At 53.4% G+C, this 20,890-nt stretch overlaps 2 protein-coding genes across 2 annotated transcripts; one reads left to right on the top strand and one right to left on the bottom strand.

Moving 5' to 3' along the window:
• Positions 1-5,560, bottom strand: LOC34619359 (thioredoxin reductase). The gene is made up of 11 exons (XM_026336521.1): positions 5,521-5,560; positions 4,808-5,106; positions 3,970-4,101; positions 3,383-3,519; positions 3,084-3,150; positions 2,506-2,755; positions 1,817-1,909; positions 1,525-1,619; positions 938-1,018; positions 427-681; positions 1-129 (listed from the first exon to the last, which is right to left on the bottom strand). The coding sequence occupies exons 1-11, from the start codon at positions 5,558-5,560 to the stop codon at positions 1-3; spliced, it is 1,578 nt and encodes a 525-aa protein (XP_026192306.1).
• A 1,060-nt stretch (positions 5,561-6,620) lies between these two features.
• LOC34619360 lies at positions 6,621-20,624 on the top strand. Its single transcript, XM_026336522.1, is given in 6 exon segments — positions 6,621-7,129; positions 15,300-15,360; positions 16,069-16,358; positions 17,349-17,665; positions 18,026-18,316; positions 20,482-20,624. Coding segments are annotated over 6 exon segments (1,611 nt in total).
• The last annotated feature ends 266 nt before the right edge of the window (positions 20,625-20,890 follow it).

The raw sequence follows: 20,890 nt of genomic DNA on the forward strand, positions 1-20,890 counted from the left end.
TTAGCCGCATTTTCCACCACCACACCCTCCAGCGGCCATCCAATTTTTTCCGCTCCGGCGAGTGATCGAGAGCTGTGTGAAGCACTCGGCGTTCGTTGGGTGGATGCCCACGGTTTTGTCGAAATCAGCCTGTCCACAAAACAATATCGCAACACTACCCATGCGCACACGCTCAGCACCATGGCGGCGTTCTTGCTTTCAGCGTTTCTGCTGCTCTCTGACTCGCGCTCGTTTTTGCGCATATATACATATATACATATTCATATGTATATATTTATGTATATATCTCTATATACTTCGTTACGAAGGGAATTCCGCTCCGACTTTGCCTGCCTCGCTCCCGTTCTGCGTTGTGGGGGGGCCCGTGCGGCTCTCCTAGAGAGGTTCAGCATGAGCTCTTCTCTGTGTCTGTGTCTTTTTCTTTACCTTGGTTGCGCCAAGTCGCACGGCGATGGCCATGCCCTGAATAACTTCTCCGGCGTTGGGACCAACGAAGTGCACGCCAATCACCTTCATGTTCTCGCTCTTCAGGCAAATGAGTTTCGCCAAGCAAGGGGGGGTTAAATCAATGTCGGCCTCATCCAAGCGTGAGGAGGGAGCCTTCTGCCGATGGCAGGCTGACAACTCCAGGGGACAGAACTCCGTCAAAAACACTTCGATGTTCGAATCGCCGTGCTCTTCCTGGAAAGAGGCAGAACATGGAGGATGACGGGCAGTGCATGCAGCGCGTCCAGGTGCAGAAAATTCACAGCAACAGGCGGCGAACGCAAGGGGCAACACTTGCAGCTAGAACAGGAAGACCACGTGCGCTACTGGGCAGAAGCAACAAGAAAGCGGCACATGGGTAAGCAGGACGCAAGAAAACAGCGCCAAGCAAGAGGAGGGAACACGAGCAGAAAGAGAAGAGACAGGAAGAGAAAGAAGGTCAAAGACGCACGATCGCGGCTTCTTCTGATAGTCCGACACATCCATATTCGACGGGTGTGAACACGGTCGTGGGTACGTTGTTTGTGCTCATCTGTGCAAAAACTCCACATATATATATATACGCGTCCTGGAAGAAGAGTGCGATTCTTAAAACTTGATGCGATTTTTTCGAGAAAGTGAATGCTCAATACAAAAGCCGTCAACTACTAGATCCAAGTGGCGTGCGCGCCCACACACACAGGAGAGCTACCAGGGAACTGCACCAGGCGGCAAACAGGAGAGCGTGCTGCCTCTAAAAATGTAAATTGACAAAATTAAGGCTTCCATGTCGCGAGCATACGTATTTCATACGACACACGCGCAAACAAAGATAGGCACTAAGGACCACACGGCAAGAAGCGCCGGCGCAGCAGTGCAAATGCACAAAATGCAGCATTTACTCTCAGCATGATGTGCGTAACAAAGAAAGAGGAGACAGACAGGAACTGGAAAGGGGGGTGGAGGGGTGGGGGATGAGGCGTGCATGTATAAGAGCATCCTGCATGCCAAGAAAGAAGCTCAAGGGCGAATGACTCGCCACGGTCTAGCGGCGCTTACAAGTTCCGTGCTGTTTTTAAAAAGCCTCCGTGCGAGGATTTCTCCCGCTTGTATCGCAGCAGGGGTCAACTCTGGGAAGCCTTCTACAACATCGCCTGAGGAGTACAGGAGTCAGAGAGCCGCAAGACTCAAAGAGAGACGTTAGGAGGCGACGAGTTTGCGTCTGTATTCACGGCAAGGAGGCACAAACACTTGGAGACTGTAGGTGGGGAAATCGTACGGGCACACAAATGACAGAACGCGCTCGAATAGCAAGAATGAGCTAGGTGAAAAAATTTTAATCCAAATGTACCAACTGCGTAAATGGAAGGACTTGTGGTTGCAGAGCCTTCAGTACAAATGATGCGACCCTCGGCACTGCATTTGACGCCGAGTTCCTCTAAGTCTGAGCGTCCCACACAGAAGCCAGAAGCGCATCACAGCAACCTATGCATGAAGCAGAGAAGAAAAACATGACGACGCTCCTTCGCGCTATGCAGAAACGAGGAGGAGGCGATGGTGGGAGAGGCGCCTATTCGATGCCCGACTCAAAGGGATTTAAAGTGGTTATATCGAAATCGAGGTGTGCAAAGTGTGTCAACAAGCATATTGAACGCGGTCAAACAGCGTCCTTATGCAGACAAAGAGAAGAAAAAAGAGGACCGCTCCATGCAAGGAGTGAACAGCAATAAAAGGAAGCACCATAAGTAAACCCGACCGCGGCTAATTTCTGAGGGTTCGACGGCAAAAAAAACCAAGAGTAACGGCCAGGTATATGAAACACTCAGAAACATACATTCGGCGCGCAAACATACGGCGCGCGGTCAGAGGGGTATGCGCAGAGGAGCGAGAAACAGACAAAAGCATTACTGCAGAGAAAATCCGAGAAAGAGGGATCTATAAATCCAATATATACATAATATATATATACACATGCATATGTAAAAATACTCTCCACCATTCAGGCAGATGATTCAGCAAGAAGCCAAGCATTTTGCCTACTGAGCCCTTTGGTGTCTGCGCTTCTGCCGGTTGCGTAAAGGACAGTATCGAATTCCATGTGCTCCAATCGATCTGCATCCAAGGATCCCCTTAGCGTGACGCGAAGTTTCTCCTCCTGCGTCTTTTCGATCTTCTCCACCAAGACCCCCTCCATGAAGGTTACTCCCATTTCGCGCATGCACCGTCCTACTTTGAGCGCGCACTGGCGATCGAAGCCGCGTAGCAATAAAGACCGGACTGCCACCACTACCTGCGAAAAAAGGCCGCTGCACACAAGTGTGGTTGCTCGAATAAAGGGCTATGAAGACACACAACAAGGGCGATGTCAAGGCAACGAAAGGTGTTTCTTCCGTGTGTTGCTCCCCAATATCCAGAGTCTTCTATAAATCCAACTCTCTATGCAGCAGTCCCTACACTGCCGAACGTACGGTGGCATCTCAACACATCGCCTTTCGTGCAACCATGCGCCGCAAAGGGCGCTTGTTTGCATACATGCATGTCTGCGTGGATGTGTGCATGCATGCATACATGTATCCATGCAGGCAATAACGCAGCCCCCCTGACGCAGGTGTAAATACCTCGAAGCCAAGTTCGGTGAGTAGACCCGCGCACTCCAAGGCGATATAGCTCGCACCCACAATTAACCTGCGCGTACACCCCACCATGCAAAAGCCGCAAAACAGCGACAACGCGCGGTGATAAAGAAGGCGCACGAAGGCATGCACACGCCAATCAAGAAGCCTAAGAACTGGGAGCCCCGCCTGATCCTTAAAATCGCAGACTTGCATGCCTGCAAGAGGCATGCAAGTCTGAAGAGGGTCAGTCAGACAGCGCACGCAACGCTGTCCTGAGCAGCCACCAGCACAAGAGCGCCTACGTCTTTCCCGGAGGCGTCTGAAGGCTGAAGAGGTCGTCAGAAGTCTTTGCGAATTCTTGGGCCCCCTGCACTGAATCCGGGATGGAAGGACGGCCGCCAACTGCAACAAGAATGTGTTTGGCAGTCACGCGCTTCTTCTGCAGGAAGACCGTACATACACCCCAAACGCACGGCGGAGGCAGTGAGTGAAGGCGCACTCGGAGGAACACGCAGTCAGGGGGGAAAACAGACCTGCCGGAGGACGCATGCTTTCCAAGGCAGCATATATATATATATATATATATATATATATCTGTGTATACCATGGTTTCAAGAGCATCACACGGAAAAAGAAGACGCAGCCCGCCAGCAGGGAGGGTGACATGCGTAGGCAGCAGCAGAAACGCAGGCAGCCGCCATGAAACATGCGACTTCGTAAGCGTACGGACAGGAACAGGCGCACACGTGAAAAAGCAGTAGACAGATGGATATGGAGACAGTAGCACACATAAAAGGAGAGAGAAAACGAGATGTAGATCATTGACAATAGAGAAGAAGGGAAGCCAGCTAAGCATGCATTCATCTTGCTCATCGATGGGCAGGCGGACAATGCCTTTTTCCTCGTATTCCACTGAATGCGGATCCTTGATGGTGGCAAGGGCATTCATATATGTGCAGCCGGCTGCGCGAAGGCCTGTCCGATAGCTGAAGTTCAGCTGCTTCACATACGCCTGAACACACTTTAAAAATAAACACAAGGAGACAGAACGAAAGGAATGAATGCTCGAGCGGGGAAGGCAGGCAGGTACAGCCACACGACTGCGGGACGCCCCTGGACAAGAACCGTAAGAGTCAAGAGAGTAAACGCACAGCCAAGCGCTCTTTGCAACGCAGCAACCGCAACAGATACACGTTACAAGCAATCTGGCATTTACCCACAGAGAGGGATACACGAGCGCATGTCTACATACATGTATATGTAGACGTGACTGCATTTATGTGTGTATACACTTGTAAATGTATACACATGTACATATATATATGTATGTATATACATTTGTAGATATATACACATGTATATATATAAGCAGAAACATGGTGACATGCGGAAAACGGTAGCACAAGGCACAGAGGAAGCGTAGAGATGAGATGCGGAATTTCCTTCATACACGTGAGGGCAGTGCATGTCTACGCGAGCTGCATTAAAGGAGCAGCGCAATGGAAGTCCGAGTACGCACAGCCCATGCATAGGCCTATACAAGTGAGGGTGAGCTCAGCTAGCTGCCACCAGCTCATAGAAGCAACCCCACGAGTTGCGTTTGTCGCCAAGCATCTCGCTCCACAAGAACTTGGAGCTGGCTAGCTGGTTGTGTGATTGGCTAGCTGGCTGCGTGATTGGCTAGCTGCTGGGCGGTGCAAGACTGCTGGAGGGGGGCGTCTTCAGACCTGCACGAGTCTCGTCCAGTTGCAGTGTTCATGCACTTGTACGGGTTCTCCAGTTTCTTCGTCAATCTTCTCGAAGTCGCTCCACCCCATCTTTTTGGAATCCCAAGAGAGGATTTGTTGCATGCCAGCTGCGTAATGCATCAGTTTCTTTGGCACGCAGCCGACATTCACGCAAGTTCCGCCAAGCCCCCAATGCGTCCCCTGGGTAGAAGGCTTGACGAAATCGAACACGACGACGCGAGCGCCACACGCTGCAGCCTCCTTTGCACTCGCCAGTCCTCCAGATCCCCCGCCAATGACTGCGCGTGACGGGCAAACACAGACGGAGGCAACCGCAATGGATCACATGATGCATGCGGCAAGCGCGCGAGAGCTCTCGACACGGGTGCCCCTGGCAGGATTTCTACGCAGCATGGCGGAAGGAAGAGATGCAGCACAAACATACGGCGGGCAGGCTCTCGAAACCGAGCAAAAAAGCGAAAACGCAGCGAGTCTCATCGCAACGTGGAACGCGCGTGCAGGAGGTGTGCGTCTTATGCGACATCTGCCTCAAGGCACTCCGTTGGTCGGTACTTGCAACAACCCCCCAGCCCCTCTACACCCCGCTTAAGCAGAGCGCGATCGTGCACCACCATACAAGGGAATAAGGGTAGGGCAAGAGTCAAGAACGGCGAGTGCAAAGACGCCGCAAACTGGGACATGCCGCTGCCTACCAATGAAATCGTAGTCGAAAGAAGGCGGGGTGGGGCACATCTTCGCAAGGTAGAGCAGCAGAAGATGCCAAGTACGACGACAAATTATGCCGTAAACAAGTGGGAGAGAGAAGCAGGGGTCGCTGTGATACTTGTGGCTCTGCTGGCGGGGGTGGGCAGGAGCCGCAGACACGGGGAGAAAAAGGCAGGAAATTCCTAGGTAAGAAGGAAGCAACAGTGGCAAGTGACAAGAAAGATAGAAGGTGCTTCAATAGTGGTAAAAAAGCGCGCATACAAACAGCAAAAGCAGCATGCACAGCAGCGACTGGCGCCGCTGCTGCAGCAGGACGCGTTCCCTGGGCAGCGTTCAAGTTACAAGATGTGGAGGAGTTGTGAGCGAATCATGAGCAACAACCCCGCACAGAAAAACTATCAACAGAAATAAACGTATCGCTACAGCGGCATTCAAGAAATAAACTGGCGGCGTGCGTGGACATGCATCGGCATCCTCCAGCGTCCCACCACTGCGGAAGAAAGCTGTAACACATGTGCAGAGGCCGATCCACACCCCCATTCTCCACTCTCCCTGCATAAATAACAAGAATTCAACTACAGGAATCATAGAAGCGGTCGGGATACGGACAAGCAAACTAACAACACCAGCAGCCGAACGGAGGGCTAGTTGTTTCCGATTGCGCAACGGGTGGTGTTATGAACATCTACGGCCAGTTTTCAAGCAGCAGCGCGCGGTTTTCTCAAGCACTCCCGCCGTAAGCCATGTCGTAAATGCTAATATGCCACGAATCCGAGGTGCAACAGCAGTTACGCGCAGCAGACATACAGAAGCACACTGTTACAGACACGCCAACCCGGACAGACAGACGCCTGTGCTTGCTTGCGTGTACTCACACATACATAATGGACATATACACATTAATGCATGCACAGGCACCACTATAGCCAAGAGAACCAGTCCAAGAACTGACAGGTAGCAACAGGCAAAAGGCCGGCTAGGACAGCTGTTGCCACAGCCAACAGCAGCTTCCAGCAGCAGCAACACCAATCGCTGAAACGCGCACTGCAGTGTTGTCTTCTCTCCTTGCTCACCCAGTTTCTCACCAATGCATGCAGACGTTGCTTCGCCAAGGGGGTCATTTTTGTCCTCACTCTTCGGACCATATGATGCGTCAGCCCCTCAGCAGCAACCCCTGCCGGAGGATGCATTGAAACCGATGTTGGCTCAGTGCAAATCAGCCATCCTCTCCACGCGATACACCGACCCGCTCGTGCTGTGTCTGCTGCTGCTTTTGCTGTGTCTCTTCCTGATCTTGCTAGTAGCCGTGCGCAGCAAGCATCTGAGGTATCAGTTCGGACTACTATTGCTGCTCCTGGGGTGCCTACGCACCTCTCAGGTGCTCCAGAGGGAGCTGTACGTAAACCAGGAATGGCTGCTGCTGCAGGGTTGGGTGTCAGGTTCCTATGGGGCAGCAGCAGACACATGGATCTTTGTCTTTTGGGTTGTGCCTCTGGTGCTGCTGCTGGTGCTCCTGAATCTGCTGCTGCTGCAGCGGCTGCTAACGGCAGCTGGGGGTGCCCTACGCTGTCGCATTGCCGCGAGCGCAGCCAACCAGCAGGAGCTTCAGGTGCAGCGACAGGAAGCACAAAGGAGGAAGAAGTGCACGTGATGGCGGATTGGGCGTGCCTAAGTCGTCAGTGAGCACTGACATACGGTGCAACAGCTGCCAGCATCCAAATCTTTATTTTGTATCGTCGGACACGAAGGGCATGTAGTGTAACACTTCTTCAAAGATCTCCCAAAGGAGATACTTTACTTGGGACAATACAAACTTCATAAATTTTTCTGTCAAAAACGCTCTCGCCTTCCCTTGCAAACTACCATTGGAGCTCCCTCCTTTTTAGGGTACAAGAAGTGGTAGGGCCTGTGCTGCTACACTCCAGCGGCACAAAACCCCCGCGCCTGCAGAACTCTGCACCAAACAAAATTCGGCAACAGTAAAGCAATACCTTCATTCCTTGTGGGTGCTTAGCTGAGTGTTATTTGTATAGCAGAAAGTGTTAAAGTGCGAAATGACCCGCTACATTTTCCTTCCTTCCATCTCAACGCGCATGCCCACCCGTTCCTTGCCTGTACGTCGAGACCAAGTGTCTGCAGGACAGGGGGAGAGTTCCGACCTATCGCCACTCCCCAGGCTGACGGCAACAGAAAACACTGCAAATTAGAGATGCAAATGTGTGCGTCAGCTGCTATAGTGACATAAGCAAGAATAAAAGACCCAAACATTGGCAAACAACGAACGAGGGGCCAAACCAGCACATCCGAGGACGCACGACGTCTCGCTGTACCCAGAGTGCTGAACTATCTCAGCTTCCTTCCACAAGAAGAGAGTAGACAAGGAAAGTTCGAAGAGAAAATCAGAGTGCACACCAGTTCAGCAGTGCTTTCGAAACTCATAGAGCAATTTTTAATGCATGCAAAAATAGTGGTTGTACGCAGCGTAGTTAATCTGAGAGCCCTCAAAAGAGGCATTTGAAAGAATGTGGAGACATCACATATTGTTGCGCCTGCGCACAAAAGCTTAGTGTGGTAACAACACCTTCACAACGATAAATGGCAGCATTTTGACCAGAACCCGTGTGCGAAAATTAGTAATTTAGACATATTATGTGCTGGGGAGGAAGAATTGTCAAGGGAAACAAAGGATACGTCCATGGCAACCAGCGTTGCTAATCAATCAGAGAAGCAAATTCTCTCGCAGGTAACGAAGCCCTCGACTGCCTTCCCAAGAAAAAGGTGAGGCTAGCGTTCCAAACCTCGTTCCACTAGTAAGTCCCGTCTAGCGTGTTCACGCATACTCAGTCTGAAATCATTATTCTTGTCAACAGGTGTTGCTCAAAAAGGTGCCACCTATTCTTGATGTGTATTGATGCTACGGTGCCTTGGGGAATGCCGTGTCTGTATTCTTTCTTATGCCTCGTTTAGGGCTTCAAAATCAACTATGCCTCATACAACGGCTGCTTTTTAAGTGCATGTTTGTTGCTTGCGTTTCGAAGGTACTGCTGAACTAGTGTGTTTTTGACTGCGTTTACACACTTCACATATCTTATGATTTCTCTTGTAGCAGGCTCATAGATTCAAGCGCTTCGACGGCATCAAGCTATCATGCCACTGCGGCTGTGCTGATCAGGACCCTCGTCCATTGTTGGCTATTCTTCGATTTTTTCGTTCCTTGTATGCCTTTTTATCAGTTGATGAACACTTTGGCTATCCTCCTTGCATTATTTGTTGGGCTTCTGGCTGCCTCGTTAATGATGGCTAAGCAGGATATCTCTCTTGTTGTGCGAGGTAATTGCTCTCAATGTACAGGTATGGAACATGAGGGCATGTGTTTTGAAATGGGAGGAGGGGGGACGAGTTAGCTGGCTACCTGCAATTGAATAGTTTTGATACACTAATGTTTAGCTGTAAATTAGTAGACAGTGCCATAATGATTTGTATTTGTGTGTCTTGTGTATTGCATTGTGCGTTGCTCCACCCTCTCAGCAATATACGTGTGGGCGTGTGGCTAGATGCTACTGGGTGCATCTAGCCACATGCCCACACGTATATTGCTGAGAGGGTGGAGCAACGCACAATGTCGCTGTATCTCTCGCCTCATATTTGGAACTTCGAAGGTCGCGGGCAGGGGAAGGAGGGAGTTTTTTTCAAGCGGAACATTCGACAATTTCCTTCATAGTTTGGGGTCTGCTTCCAACTATGGTTCCTCAACGACAAACAATTTATTCGCCTGCAGACCCTTTTCTGGGAGGCTCGTCGGGCACTGCCGTGAGCACCTGAGGCCACTGGTCTCTGAGCACAGCGACAATCTTCTTAGTGTCGGAAGCTCCTAGCAGCAGCCAAACGCGTGCAGCAGAGGAGCCAGCAATAGGCGGAACGCAGGCAGCAGCAAACGCAGAAGGGTCAGGTGAAGCAAAAGCAAGCAGCAGCATCCCTTTTCTACCTCCTGCTCTCTTTGGAGGGACTTCTCTCCGGAGATCGAGGGGCCCTCACCGCAATGAGTGCAAGTAGCGGGAGCGCCGACAACAGCGGAAATAATGCAGCCTGGCAGTCTTGGATATCAAGCTTTTATGACTCAAGGCATTGATTTTACAGAAAATCTTTGCTGAAAATTTGTCTCTGGAGTTCTTCGCCATGCTTCAAGAGGCTTAGGAGCGACTGAGGCCCCTCCTTCCCCGATGAGTCACTCTCAACCGCGGCGCAGTTCCCAGCAGCAGCAGTAGCGGAAGCCGCTACTGCTGCAAGAGCGGCAGCAGTTCGCATTGTCTCTCCCCGTAACCGCGTTTTATTAAAGGCTTAATGCAGGGGCTTGTTAGTGAGAGGGATGTGCTAACGGCGTTTATCATGGGCTTTGCGGCAGCCGCTGCAGCAGCTCCGCCAGCCGCTGGCATGCTGTACACCCTACGAATCTGACAGCTGTGCTGCGAATATCGTCGGTGTTGACGCTGTTTTCTAATCCCACGAGTAGCCGTTCGCTTGGGCGGCTCAACTAAGACGCAGGGAGGGGGGCGAACTTCCGTGTCTGCAGCAGGAGAAGTCATGAGTTTAGCAGCGTCACCGTCAGCGTTCATTGCAGCAGTAGCAGCAGCAGCAGCAGATGCCGTGCACAAACCACAAAACCCTCAGCAGCTGCTGCAGGTCCTTACGAGATGACTGCAAGGCAACAGCAGTTGCCGCAGATGCCAGAAACACCGCAGCAGCTGCTGCAGCAAGACTGCGTCTGTTGTGCACTCACTCAAGTCGCCAACGCGTTGCAGCAAGCAACAGACCAGGCAGAAATAAACGAGATCCTCGGGACCGCTGCCTTTCTGCTCCAGGATCAAAAGCACTTGCTTAGACAGCAGCACCAGTATGAAGCGCAGCAGCAGCATGAACAGCAGCAGCAGCATGAAGAGCAGCAGCAGCATGAAGAGCAGCAGCAGTATGAAGCGCAGCACCAGCATGAAGAGCAGCAGCAGTATGAACAGCAGCAGCAGTATGAACAGCAGCAGCAGTATGAACAGCAGCGGCAGTATGAAGAACAGCCGAATCACCACCAAGATGGGCACCTGTTCAATGCGGCTCTTGCACTTGCTTTTGAAACCTGGCGAGGGGCTTGTCGCTGCTTGGTGTTATCTCAGAATGCAACTCAAGCGAAGGCAGCATCCCCTGATGACGCCATCGCTGACACTGCAGATGATACATATAGTGCAGCAGGGAGTGCATGCAGCTGCGCATCTGGGGAGCTCTTGGGGTGTCTCGGCAGCACCAACAGCAAGGTAACGGCCAGCCTGCTGCTCTGTAGTCTTGTTCTAAAGCGTCTTGTTCGCTTCGGAGGGCACCGTCTACTGCATCCGGTGCTGCACATGCTGCTACTGTCTATGAATCGTCTAATGGGAACCTCTCCAGCAGCAGTCTCGGAGACTAAAAGGGATGCAGACGCGAGAGAAGCGGCTGAAGAAGCAGTCGAAGGAGCAGCCGAAGAAGCAGCTGAAGAAGCAGTCAAAGGAGCAGTCAAAGGATCAGCCGAAGAAGCAGCTGCAGCAGCGAGTATGCTGTTTCTGCTGTGTGCAACAAGTAAAGCGTGGCTGTACGGCCTGAGAAACGAAACGAAGGCGATGCGAAGGGTGTCGCTTTTGCTGCATTGCATTCAGGAGCGTTTGGAGGCATATGGTGGAGAGCTAGCTGCAGCATCCAAGCAAGTAGCAGCAGCTACCCGATGCCTCTGTCGCACCTGCGATGACAGTCGATGGGGAGCTGCAAAAGATTCAGCTCAGGAATATCCTTTGCAGCAAGCGCAGCACAACCCCTGCGCCACTTCAACTGCCAAGTTTCTCCGTCATGAAACTGCTGCCCGCTGTTGCGGCAGCAGCCGCACACCAGCTGCTGCTGGCACCGCTGCACCACTGCGCAAAGCGGCAATGGAAGCCAAGACGCTTGCTTCTTTGGCTTATGCTAGGAGCTGCTTGTTGCGTCTGCTGCATGCGTCGCTGGTGCTATCCTGCAGCAGCCTGCAGCAGCAACAAGAGTCGCTGCGGCGAGAGCAGGAACGGCTAGGAGAGCTCTTCCAGGCGGCTGCAGGATGCTCTTCTGGCATGCGCAGCCGCAACAATGTGCTGCAGCAACAGGAGCTGCTGCTGCTGCGGCAGCGGCAGTGGCAGCAGAAGCTGCATTTGCTTCGGGAATGCATCCCTGTTGCAGCGCTGCACCACATGGTCCTTGCGCGTGCATGCAGCAGCAGCAGCAGCAACAGCAGCAGCTGCTGCGCAGCCTTCTTGTGGCCTGAGGATCTGCTTTCTTGTAGATGCCTCAGTCGCGGTGAAAGGCAGCAGTCCGCCTCCCCACACCACCCACATCGGCTGCCAGCGTTTCTTGACTCCAGCGACTGTCGATCGATGCGCGAAGCAGTCGCTACGATAGCGGAGGCTCTGCAGCAGCAGCAGCAATGCCAACGGAAGGGTGCAGCAGCGAAAGCAGCAGAGCAGGCCGCAACAAGGCTGCAGCAGGAGCTGTGGGGTGTCACGTGTCAGGCTGCTGCATCGGATCTCCACCTTCATCATCCCTGCCGCGCAACAAGGGGCATGCATGCTCCTTCTCCCCCCCCTGCTGCAGCATCAGCAGCAGTATCGCCAAGAACAGGAAGATGCAGCCCTACCGACGCTCCCTGGTGCTGCTGCTGCCGCTCAGTGCCCTTTGGCGCTTTTGCCTCAGTTTGGCAAATTCTCGTTCTATGGGATCTTTTTGGCTGCTGGACGCGGCAACAGCAGCAGCAGCAACGGCAGGTGCAGCGGCAGCAACACCTGCTGCTCTGGTACCTGACGCAGCAGCGCAGGAAGGAGGCTGCAAAAAAAGACGGCGCTGCCACTCACGAGTCCAGTGGAAATAGAGAAATTCCGATGAAGGGCAGTGTGAGGAGCAGCATTCGCCAAGATGCTGCCCTGAGCAGAGAATACGCAGCGTTCGTTTCTGAACAGAGTTACAGCACTCTTAACAGCAGTCTCAGCAGCATGAAATGCAGCCTTAACAACAGCAGCCTTAGCAGCATCCCCACGAAGAATCCGAAGGAGCGCCCTACAACGCTGGTGGAGTTGGTATGTAGCGCAGTGCAAGAGGCTGCAGAGCGTCTACTGCAAGCCTCACATGCTGCAGCAGCAGCATGTGCAGCTCCTCCTGCAGCGGCAGTCCGCGCGAAGTGTGGCAGTCTTTTGAGTGGTGGCGATACTACATCTGTTACTGAGCAGCACGACGTTTTCATATCGTTTGATGCTGCTGCGGCGTCAAACGCCTCTCTGGAAGGCTGTAAATGCTGCTGCAGCCGTGACGCTGGCGATGAAAGCAGCTCCAGCCGCTTGCACTTGCTGCACATTGCTGCTGCCCGTTACAGTCTGTGCGCTGCTTTGAGTGTGGCAACTGCCAGCCTGCAGCTTCTGACGCAGGAGGCAGTGGCGTCTGCGGCAGCTGCTGCAGCTGCACTGCTGGACAGGCAGCTGAAGGGGACGCTGCTGCAGTGTTGTTGCTGCATCAGCTCTCCCGTGAGGAACGGCTGTTTGCCTGCTGCTTCTGCGGCAACACACGCAGCGTGCTGCCTTCTGGCTTGCATTGCTGAGTTTGTGGCGGTTCTGTTGCAGAAGGCAGTGGGGGATCCTCATGCCACGCTGCTGCTGCTGCGATCTTCGCGCCTCGAGGGCGTTCACCAGCACCAAGAGCAGGTACAACAGACACAGCAGAGAAAGCAGATGCAACAGAAGCAGCAGAGAAATCACCAACAAGAGAGAAAGCAGCTATCTCGCAGTGTTGCGCATGCGGTTGCTCCTGCAGCCTGCGCTGCTGCTGCTAGTGCATCAGGGCACTGCTTCAGCTGCTGCTTAGCCTTGTGTAGCCGCGAAATCTTGGCGGGTGGTAGAGTGGAGGTACACCTGGTGGCTGCAAGTGCCGCCTTTGCTGCTGCACGGGGTCAAGGGCGTTGCAGCAGCAGCAGCAGCAGCAGCAGCAACGGCAGAGAGGGAGCTGCAAGGGATTTTCTGTTTGCTGCTCGGCAGCGCTTAGTTTGCCTCATGGGGTCGTTGCTTCGCGTTGCTCTTTCAATGAGGACCACCGGCTTGTGCTGCCACTGGCGACGCGGCTTCTCTGCAGCGAGAAAGTCTGCAAATTCCACTTTGTGTGAGTCAAGCAGCAGTTCGGACGGCAGAAACAACAGCGGCGTCAGGTGTAACTCTTGGCGAGAGTGGGGATCTCTCTCCGCTTTCCCCCGCGATTTTTGGAAAAGGACTGCCTACCAAGCAGAGTGCGCCCCCTACTACAGTTCCCGCTGAGGGTTGTTGTTGCTTGCTGCTGTTAAAGTGAGATGAGGCCGTTGTTGTTGCTTGCTGCTGTTGCTGGAAGCGACGCTACTGCTCGTGGGTTTGTCGGTGTAGCTGCGGAATGAGCTGAGGGATGTCTCAGGGGTGTCTCAACGAAATCGCATATTTGCGGTAGAATTCATGCCCATGTGGCTGCTACTGTGGCTGCTGCTTCTGCTGCTGCTCGTTCAGGCTGAACGAGCGGTGCGCGAATTGCATCGAATGGACGAAAACTTTCTTTGATTTTTCATTGGGGGGTCCCTTCCTCCCGCTTCTCTTACGTGTCCACTTCGGCTTCCGTCCTTCGGGTGATGGCTCTGTATTCTGTCGAGGAGCAGAAAATGCAACATCGGCAACATCAGAAACAGCAACATCCGAAGCAACTGGATGTGCTGCTGCTGCGAGCTCGTGGCATGATCACTGTCGGAAGGACGGTTGCGATGGATGTTGTATTCTTGCACCTGAAGCAGCACTTGTACGGGAGTTGTTGCAGGCAGAACTGCTGTTGCTGCTGCTGCCGCAGCGTTTGTCTTCCGTGTCAAAACGTCTCTCTGCTGTATTCTTGCAGACACTTTCAGTCCTCCACATTCGCGGGTTTCTATGCTGCCTAGCTGCTGCTGTTTCTCCTGCCGCAAATGTCATATCTCCGCGAAAAAAAAGCCCCAGTGACAGCACTTCCTTGTGGACAGAGCGAGGCGTTGCATGCACCGGCCGCAGCTGCTACGGAGGCAGAAGAATTGGATCGAGGGGCTGCAGCTGTAATTGCAGCGGCTGTAAAAACTGTTGCCAGTCGAACGTTTGCATGCGCCTCCTGCTGCCTCGAGTGCACCTATTCGCCCTGCTGCTAGTTTGTCGTCGGAATAACTGGAAGCCTTTCGGGTATAAATCTGCCGATTTGATGGTGCTGGTCTTTTGAAATGCCGCTTTTGCTGCCAACGTTACTCCCTGCACCTTGGCGAATCGCTTGTGCTGAAGCTCCAGCTAGCTAGCTAGCTGGCAATGCCCTCCACTTGGCGGGGTGAGCGCTTTGTGTGTGTATGAATGTGCATGCATGTGTGTGTTTTTTTCCCTCAGAGCAACGGCTGCGCAGCTGGCGACAGTCCTTGGAGGTCGCTTGTTGCTGCCTGCTGCTGCAGGATCCGCTACTACAGCCCTTCCTTCTAAGAGTGCCGCTGCCTCTTTGAGATTTCAACGCACTTTTGAGGGTCGTCCATGGATGGCTGCAGCGGCAGAGCGCTCAGCGGGAAGGGCTAGAGACGGTGCAGCTCCTATGCATGCTCTGGAAGATCAGGCAGCGTCATTGGGAAGCTGTGAAAAAAAGACACACCGCTTCACGTCCGATACTCGTAACTGCGGCGTCAACAGGGTCGATGCACATGATTGTGTTTTCAGCAGCACTGATGAAGAGAGCAGCAGCAGCAGAAGCAGCAGCAGCAGCAGAAGCAGCAGTAGCAGCAGAAGCAGCAGCAGCAGCAGAAGCAGCAGCAGAAGCAGTAGGAGAATTGTGCTGCTGCAGCAGCAGAACCAGCACCCTCCGCAGGCTCCACGAGTTCCTTTGTTGAATCTGGCAGATCTCCCGCTTCCCACAACGTATAGAGTGAGCTGCTTTTCCGTGTGTTGCATTTCCGAGATTCTACTGCTGTGCATGTGCCTGTGCTTTTTGCCACCAGCTGCTGATGTGGCCTCTTTCGGGCTGTTGTTGAGTGTGCTGTCTCTGCTTGCACGCTCAGTTCCCCCCTCACAACCCCTATCATGATCAGCAGCGATTGCTTTGGCAGCTGGTGGTAAGTGTGTTATTTGTGGTGGTGCGACCCTCTTTTTGCGTTTCAGGAGCTGCAAGGGCCCCCCAGTTCCCCTCTTGAGAACGAGCCATTGCCACTCAGCCTGCAACAGATCCAGCAAACGTACAGAGAACAGCAGCAGCAGCAGCAGCAGCAGCAGCAGCAGCCCCCCAATCGTTTCTTGCGCGAAGAAGAGAAGTCCTCTAAAGATGAAAAAGCAACCGTAGCAGCATCTTGTTGCAGCACACGGCAGGTAACAACAGCAGCTACAGCAACAACAGCAAAAGCAGCAATAAAAGCAGGGGAAGCAGCCGCAGCAAGACAAGAGGCTGGTAAAAATGCATCTTTGGAAGTCTCGGGAGGGATTTTTTTCCCCTCAGACTTCCTCACTCAGTCGCCATCACCCCCCCTTGCATTGGGGACGCTGGCGAGCGGCATCTCTGGTGTACGAACAGCCCATCCGAAATCTGAGTGCTCCGAAGACGTTGATACGCCTTCTCTTTTCTCCGCTTCCCAGCGGCTTCCCTTTTATCGCGAGGCTTCTGCAGACTTCAAGAGACCCCCCGTTGCAGAGACACCCCAAACTGCATCCGCAGCGGCAAACTCGGCAGAAGGCAGTTCTCCAGCATTAGACATGAACTCCCCCGCAAACACGGGGAAGAGGGGAGGGGGTTCCTGGCACAAGTTTGCAGCTCTTTGCTCGCCGAGAGGCACTGCTTCTGCTCCTTCTGCTGCTTCTTCTTCTGCTTCTTCTGCTCCTTCTGCTGCCTCTTCTTCTGCTTCTGCTGCTTCTTCTGCTCCTGCTGCTTCTTCTTCTGCTTCTTCTGCTGCTTCTGCTCCTTCTTCTGCTTCTGCTGCTTCTAGGCCGCTTGTTTCTCCGGCGTTTGCACTGCCACTTGCTGCTTCAGTCCATGAGGCAGCACTGCCGAGGCTCCCCGCTGCACCTGTTGTTGCTGTCACTCCTGCTGCTGCTCGAGGTGTCACCGTGAGGAAAGGGCTGCTGTTCAGACGACAGCAGCCTAAGGATTTTGTGGGGAGGCCGCAGCTTTCGCAGAAACTGCTGCTCTTGACAGCCCTCGTCACTCCGCGACAGCAACGCGCCGTCATCCTGCAGCATCTGCAGCAGCAGCAGCAGCAGCAGCACCTCCTTCTCGCCGAGAGGCGTAGGGGGGCAGTCATCAGGGATCTTCCCCAAGCGCGTGCGGCGCACGCCAGTTTACCCTCCCGCTGCAGCGAGAGACGTTCAGAGTTACCTCCTGTAGCTCCTTGGCATGTTCCTTCTTCTGCACCTGCATCGCACCTACCGGCGTCGGATGCAGGCATGCACCCTCAAAGTATCGCCGTACAGAGGGAAAAACAGCAGTCTATGGAGGAGGGAGAGCAAGTGCAAGTGCGAGAGGGAGAGTTAGAGTTAAAGCAAGAGTCAGAGCAAGAGCAAGAGTCAGAGCAAGTGCAAGAACAAGCGCAAGAGTTAGAGCAAGAGCAAGAGTTAGAGCACGTGCAAGTGCAGGAGTTAAAGCAAGAGGGAGAACAAGAGCAAGTGCAAGAGCAAGAGTTAGACCAAGTGCAAGCACAAGCACAAGAACAAGTGCAAGTGCAAGAGTTGGAGCAGCAATTCTGTGTATCTCGAGAGCGCCTCTCGAAGGGGCATCCCTTTGATTTGTTCCCCAAGAGGCAGTTGTCGCGATCAACTTTGCAGCAAGCGAGGCGGTTTGATGCGGAGATCGAAGAAAAGGGGGAAGAAGAGCAGCAGCAGCAGCCTTTGGCGGGAGCAGTAGGAACGCAAGAAGGGGCAGCCTGCAGACAGGGGAGTTCTGTGGCTCCAGAAATTCTCATTAGACGTCCTGCTGCAGTAGTGCCACGCCTTGACCTCTCCACTCTCTGCGGATTGGCTGGTTGCATGCAGAATGCAGTCGAGGGCAATGCGACAGCTACGGCAGCAGCAGCTCGCCATACTGCTACCGACAGCACACGCACCGAAGCGGGAAGCCGCAACAGCGGCTTTAAGCTGACGGACGCTGCATTTGTCAAGCGCATGCAGCATAAGCAGAATCAGCAGCAGCGTAAGCAGCAGGAGCAGGAGGAATGCCAACAGGAACGAATCACGATTACCCGGTGCGACTCCTCAGAGAAGAGCGCCGTCTCAGAAGATCCATTAGCAGGAGCAGCAGAAAGAAGATTAGCAGAAGCACGAAAAGCTGCAGGAGGAGGAGCTCAAGCAGAAAGAGCTTCAGCAGGAGGATCTTCTAAAAGCTATCAGGTGGAGGGCAGCAGCAGGGGCCTGGAAGACTGCTTTGAGGTGCCTCTGCTTGCAACTTGGCATTTATTTGAGAGTCTGGCAAGAGATGCAGATTTCCCACAGAAGCCGCTTACTGCTGAACTGCCGTGGGTGGTACCTTGGAGGGGACTTCAACAAGTTGCTGCTGCTGCTGCGGAGGCAAAGATTTCAAGCGTTTTTCCCGCAATAACAGCGCGCTTGGATCGGCAGCAGCCACAGCCACCTCAGCAGCAGGAACGGTTAGATGCGCAGATGCATGCGCTGTTGATTGCCCTTACTGTGTCTCTCCTTGTTCATGACGGCCGTCACGAGATCTCTGAGGAGCAGGAAGCCTCAGAAGACGCTGTCATTACAGCCCCTGCAAGTCATGAGCCCCTTGATGATGTTGATGATGTTGATGATGATGATGATGATGATGATGATGATGATGATGATGATGATGATGATGATGATGATGATGATGATGATGTTGATGATGATGATGATGATGATGATGATGATGATGATGCTCTTGCTGCTGCGAATGACGGCCTTAGAGGACACCTGCAACGAGATGATGAAAGAGGGGCTGACATCGAGGGGATCCTCCGCGCTGCTCTGTCAAGGAACTCAGACAAAGCACCAGCAGCCTCTGCGCAGCCTGTCCATACAGCCTCTTGCAGCAGCAGTTACAGCAGCAGTTACAGCAGCAGTTACAGCAGTAGCAGCAGCATTTGTAACAGTAGTAGCAGTTACCGCAGCAGCAGTAACAGGGCACTCCACGATACGCTTGTCCCTCGTTTGCAACAATTCCTCAGCACACTGGGCTGCAGTTGCAGCTGCAGTGGCAGCAGTTGTTGCAGTTGCAGTGGCAGCAGCAGTTGTTGCAGTTGCAGTGGCAGCAGCTGTTGCAGTTGCAGTGGCAGCAGCTGCAACTGCAGCAATAAGGCGATAATGTGGCAGGTCGTTCAACTAACGCAGCGATTTCTGAAGGCCCCTGGCTGCCGCATGCTGAAGCTTCTCGCGGCACCGTTGTTTCCGCAGGATGCCTTTCGAAAGACAACCTTGATAGGGAGAGGTGTGTTGGGAATTGGGCATAGGGCGGGAGCTCTTGTGGCGTCTAGAGCCGTGATCTGTGGGGTTTAGATGAAGAGTGTCGTGCGCATTTGAATTTGCTTGGCTGTCTCTTGGAGGCAGCTGCAGCAAAGGAACTACGGGGGCTTAGAAGCGTAGACACGCACACGGCCATGTGTGCAGTTTGTTGCCTGTATGGGCATGCACCCGTCTATTGGTGCGTAACGACATGTACTAATTGTTCTCTCTCTGTCTCTCTGGCCTTGATGACTTTGCAAGTCTTGGCATGCGCAGATCTGCAGCGTTTTTTTCGTGGTGTCTTGCTTTCTCAGGAACGTATGGATGCGTGTGGGGGGTAGCGTCTGTTTTTGAATGTGGAGCGGTAGCCTTGAAGGAACTGCCGGCTCCACTCGACGAAAAGGTGAGCTTCAGGCAGCCCTTTTGGGTAAAGAAAGCACGAGATAGGCAGATGCTTATGTTGTTGCCGTGGGGGATGCATGCTTTCTATGTAGAGATTTTTACGGTAGGCGGAAAGTAGGGCACGGGAAGGAGGCTTTCCGATTTCTGGGGAGTTGTTGTGTGGATTTGACGACAGAGCGACGTCATCACTGCTCTCTGTTAAGTGGGTAGATGGCGCACAAAAGGATCGTGAGGCGTTTTCTGCTTTCTTTTTGCCATTTCTCTCTATCTCTCCCCGCGAGTTCTTGTACACTGTAGCGAGAGCAGAGTGGAAAGGAGAGGAGGTGGTGAGGGGAAAGGGCAAGGGAGATGGCTTCTGTTCGTAGTAGGCGCCTAGCGAAAGGCATGTCTACTTCTTGCGTCGAAGATAGGCTTAGGCCTTGTTAGAGGGGATGGCAAGCGGCTGCAAACGGCTAGCTGGGGGGAAGGGGGAAGGGGGAAGAAGGGTGGCGGCTTTCTGTCTGTTTCAGCAGTGCGAAGTGGAAATGGCTGCTATGGGGAAAATGGGGAATACGAAGGCTCTCAAGCGTTCTCTGTTGCCTTTTCTGCTTACTGCTGCAGGCAGGCGCTGTGTTGGGGGGCCTCTTTAACGAGGTTTCAGCGCTTGACGGATTTCGACTTTCGCTGCCTGTGGTTTGTGAAGTATTTGACTTTGGAGTCGAGGTAGCAGACTGCTGCCTCACCTATCTCATTTGCATGCGCCGATATTCGGCAACACTTTCTCTGTGGAGGCGCAACTGGGTAGCCGCCGTCGCAGGCTCCCACGCAAACTACGAGGCTACACAGACCTCCCCGGCAAGGGCATCTTTTCCTCAGCAACAAGAGCAACAACAAGAACAAGAGCGCCATCAGCAGCAACTAGAACAAGAGCAAAAGCTAGGAGATTTGAGGCGGGAGCTGCTTCCAGTGTTGTTAGGGATATTTGGTCAAATACTGGCGGCTGTAGCTGCACTGCACAGTCGGGGTGTTGTGCATTTTGATCTCAAGTGCGGGAACATCCTTGTGGACGTGTTGCAGCTTCTTCCGCTTCCCCACCAGCACCTGATGCATCGGCAGAATACTGGGAAGGGGGAGACGCATCCCCTCGTTTTGATGCCGCTTGTGGCTCTCGCAGACTTTGGAGAAGCGAGGCTGTTGCTAGGGCAGGAAGAGCTGTCTAGACGGCCTCGAGGCACAGAAATAAACAAAAGCCCAGAGATGCTGCAGTTGTTGCCGCCGTCGCTGCAGCGGCTGCCTCCCTCCGCTTCGCAGCGAAAGAAGCCGAGGCGACATCTCAAGCGCCGCGTGCTGGTGCGTCAAGGAGAAGTTGAGAGTGTTGTTGGCGATCGCGAGGCGCGGAGCGTGCGGAAGCGCACCGCTCCCTCTCGCTGCAGACATGCGGTGTCTGTGGAGTCAGCGGGGGGAGAGGCGGTTGCAGTAGGTGGCA

The sequence above is a fragment of the Cyclospora cayetanensis genome, unplaced genomic scaffold (genome assembly GCF_002999335.1).
Source record: "Cyclospora cayetanensis isolate NF1_C8 unplaced genomic scaffold, CcayRef3 CcayRef3_contig_131, whole genome shotgun sequence".
NCBI lineage: Eukaryota > Apicomplexa > Conoidasida > Eucoccidiorida > Eimeriidae > Cyclospora > Cyclospora cayetanensis.

Coding starts and splice junctions, on each gene's coding strand:
- LOC34619359 (XM_026336521.1), bottom strand. CDS start 5,560: ATGTGCCCCACCCCGCCTTCTTTCGACTACGATTTCATTG. Junction 5,107..5,520: donor TTTCGACTACGATTTCATTG/GTAGGCAGCGGC, acceptor CGTCACGCGCAG/TCATTGGCGGGGGATCTGGA. Junction 1,620..1,816: donor TCCTTCCATTTACGCAGTTG/GTACATTTGGAT, acceptor TGTACTCCTCAG/GCGATGTTGTAGAAGGCTTC.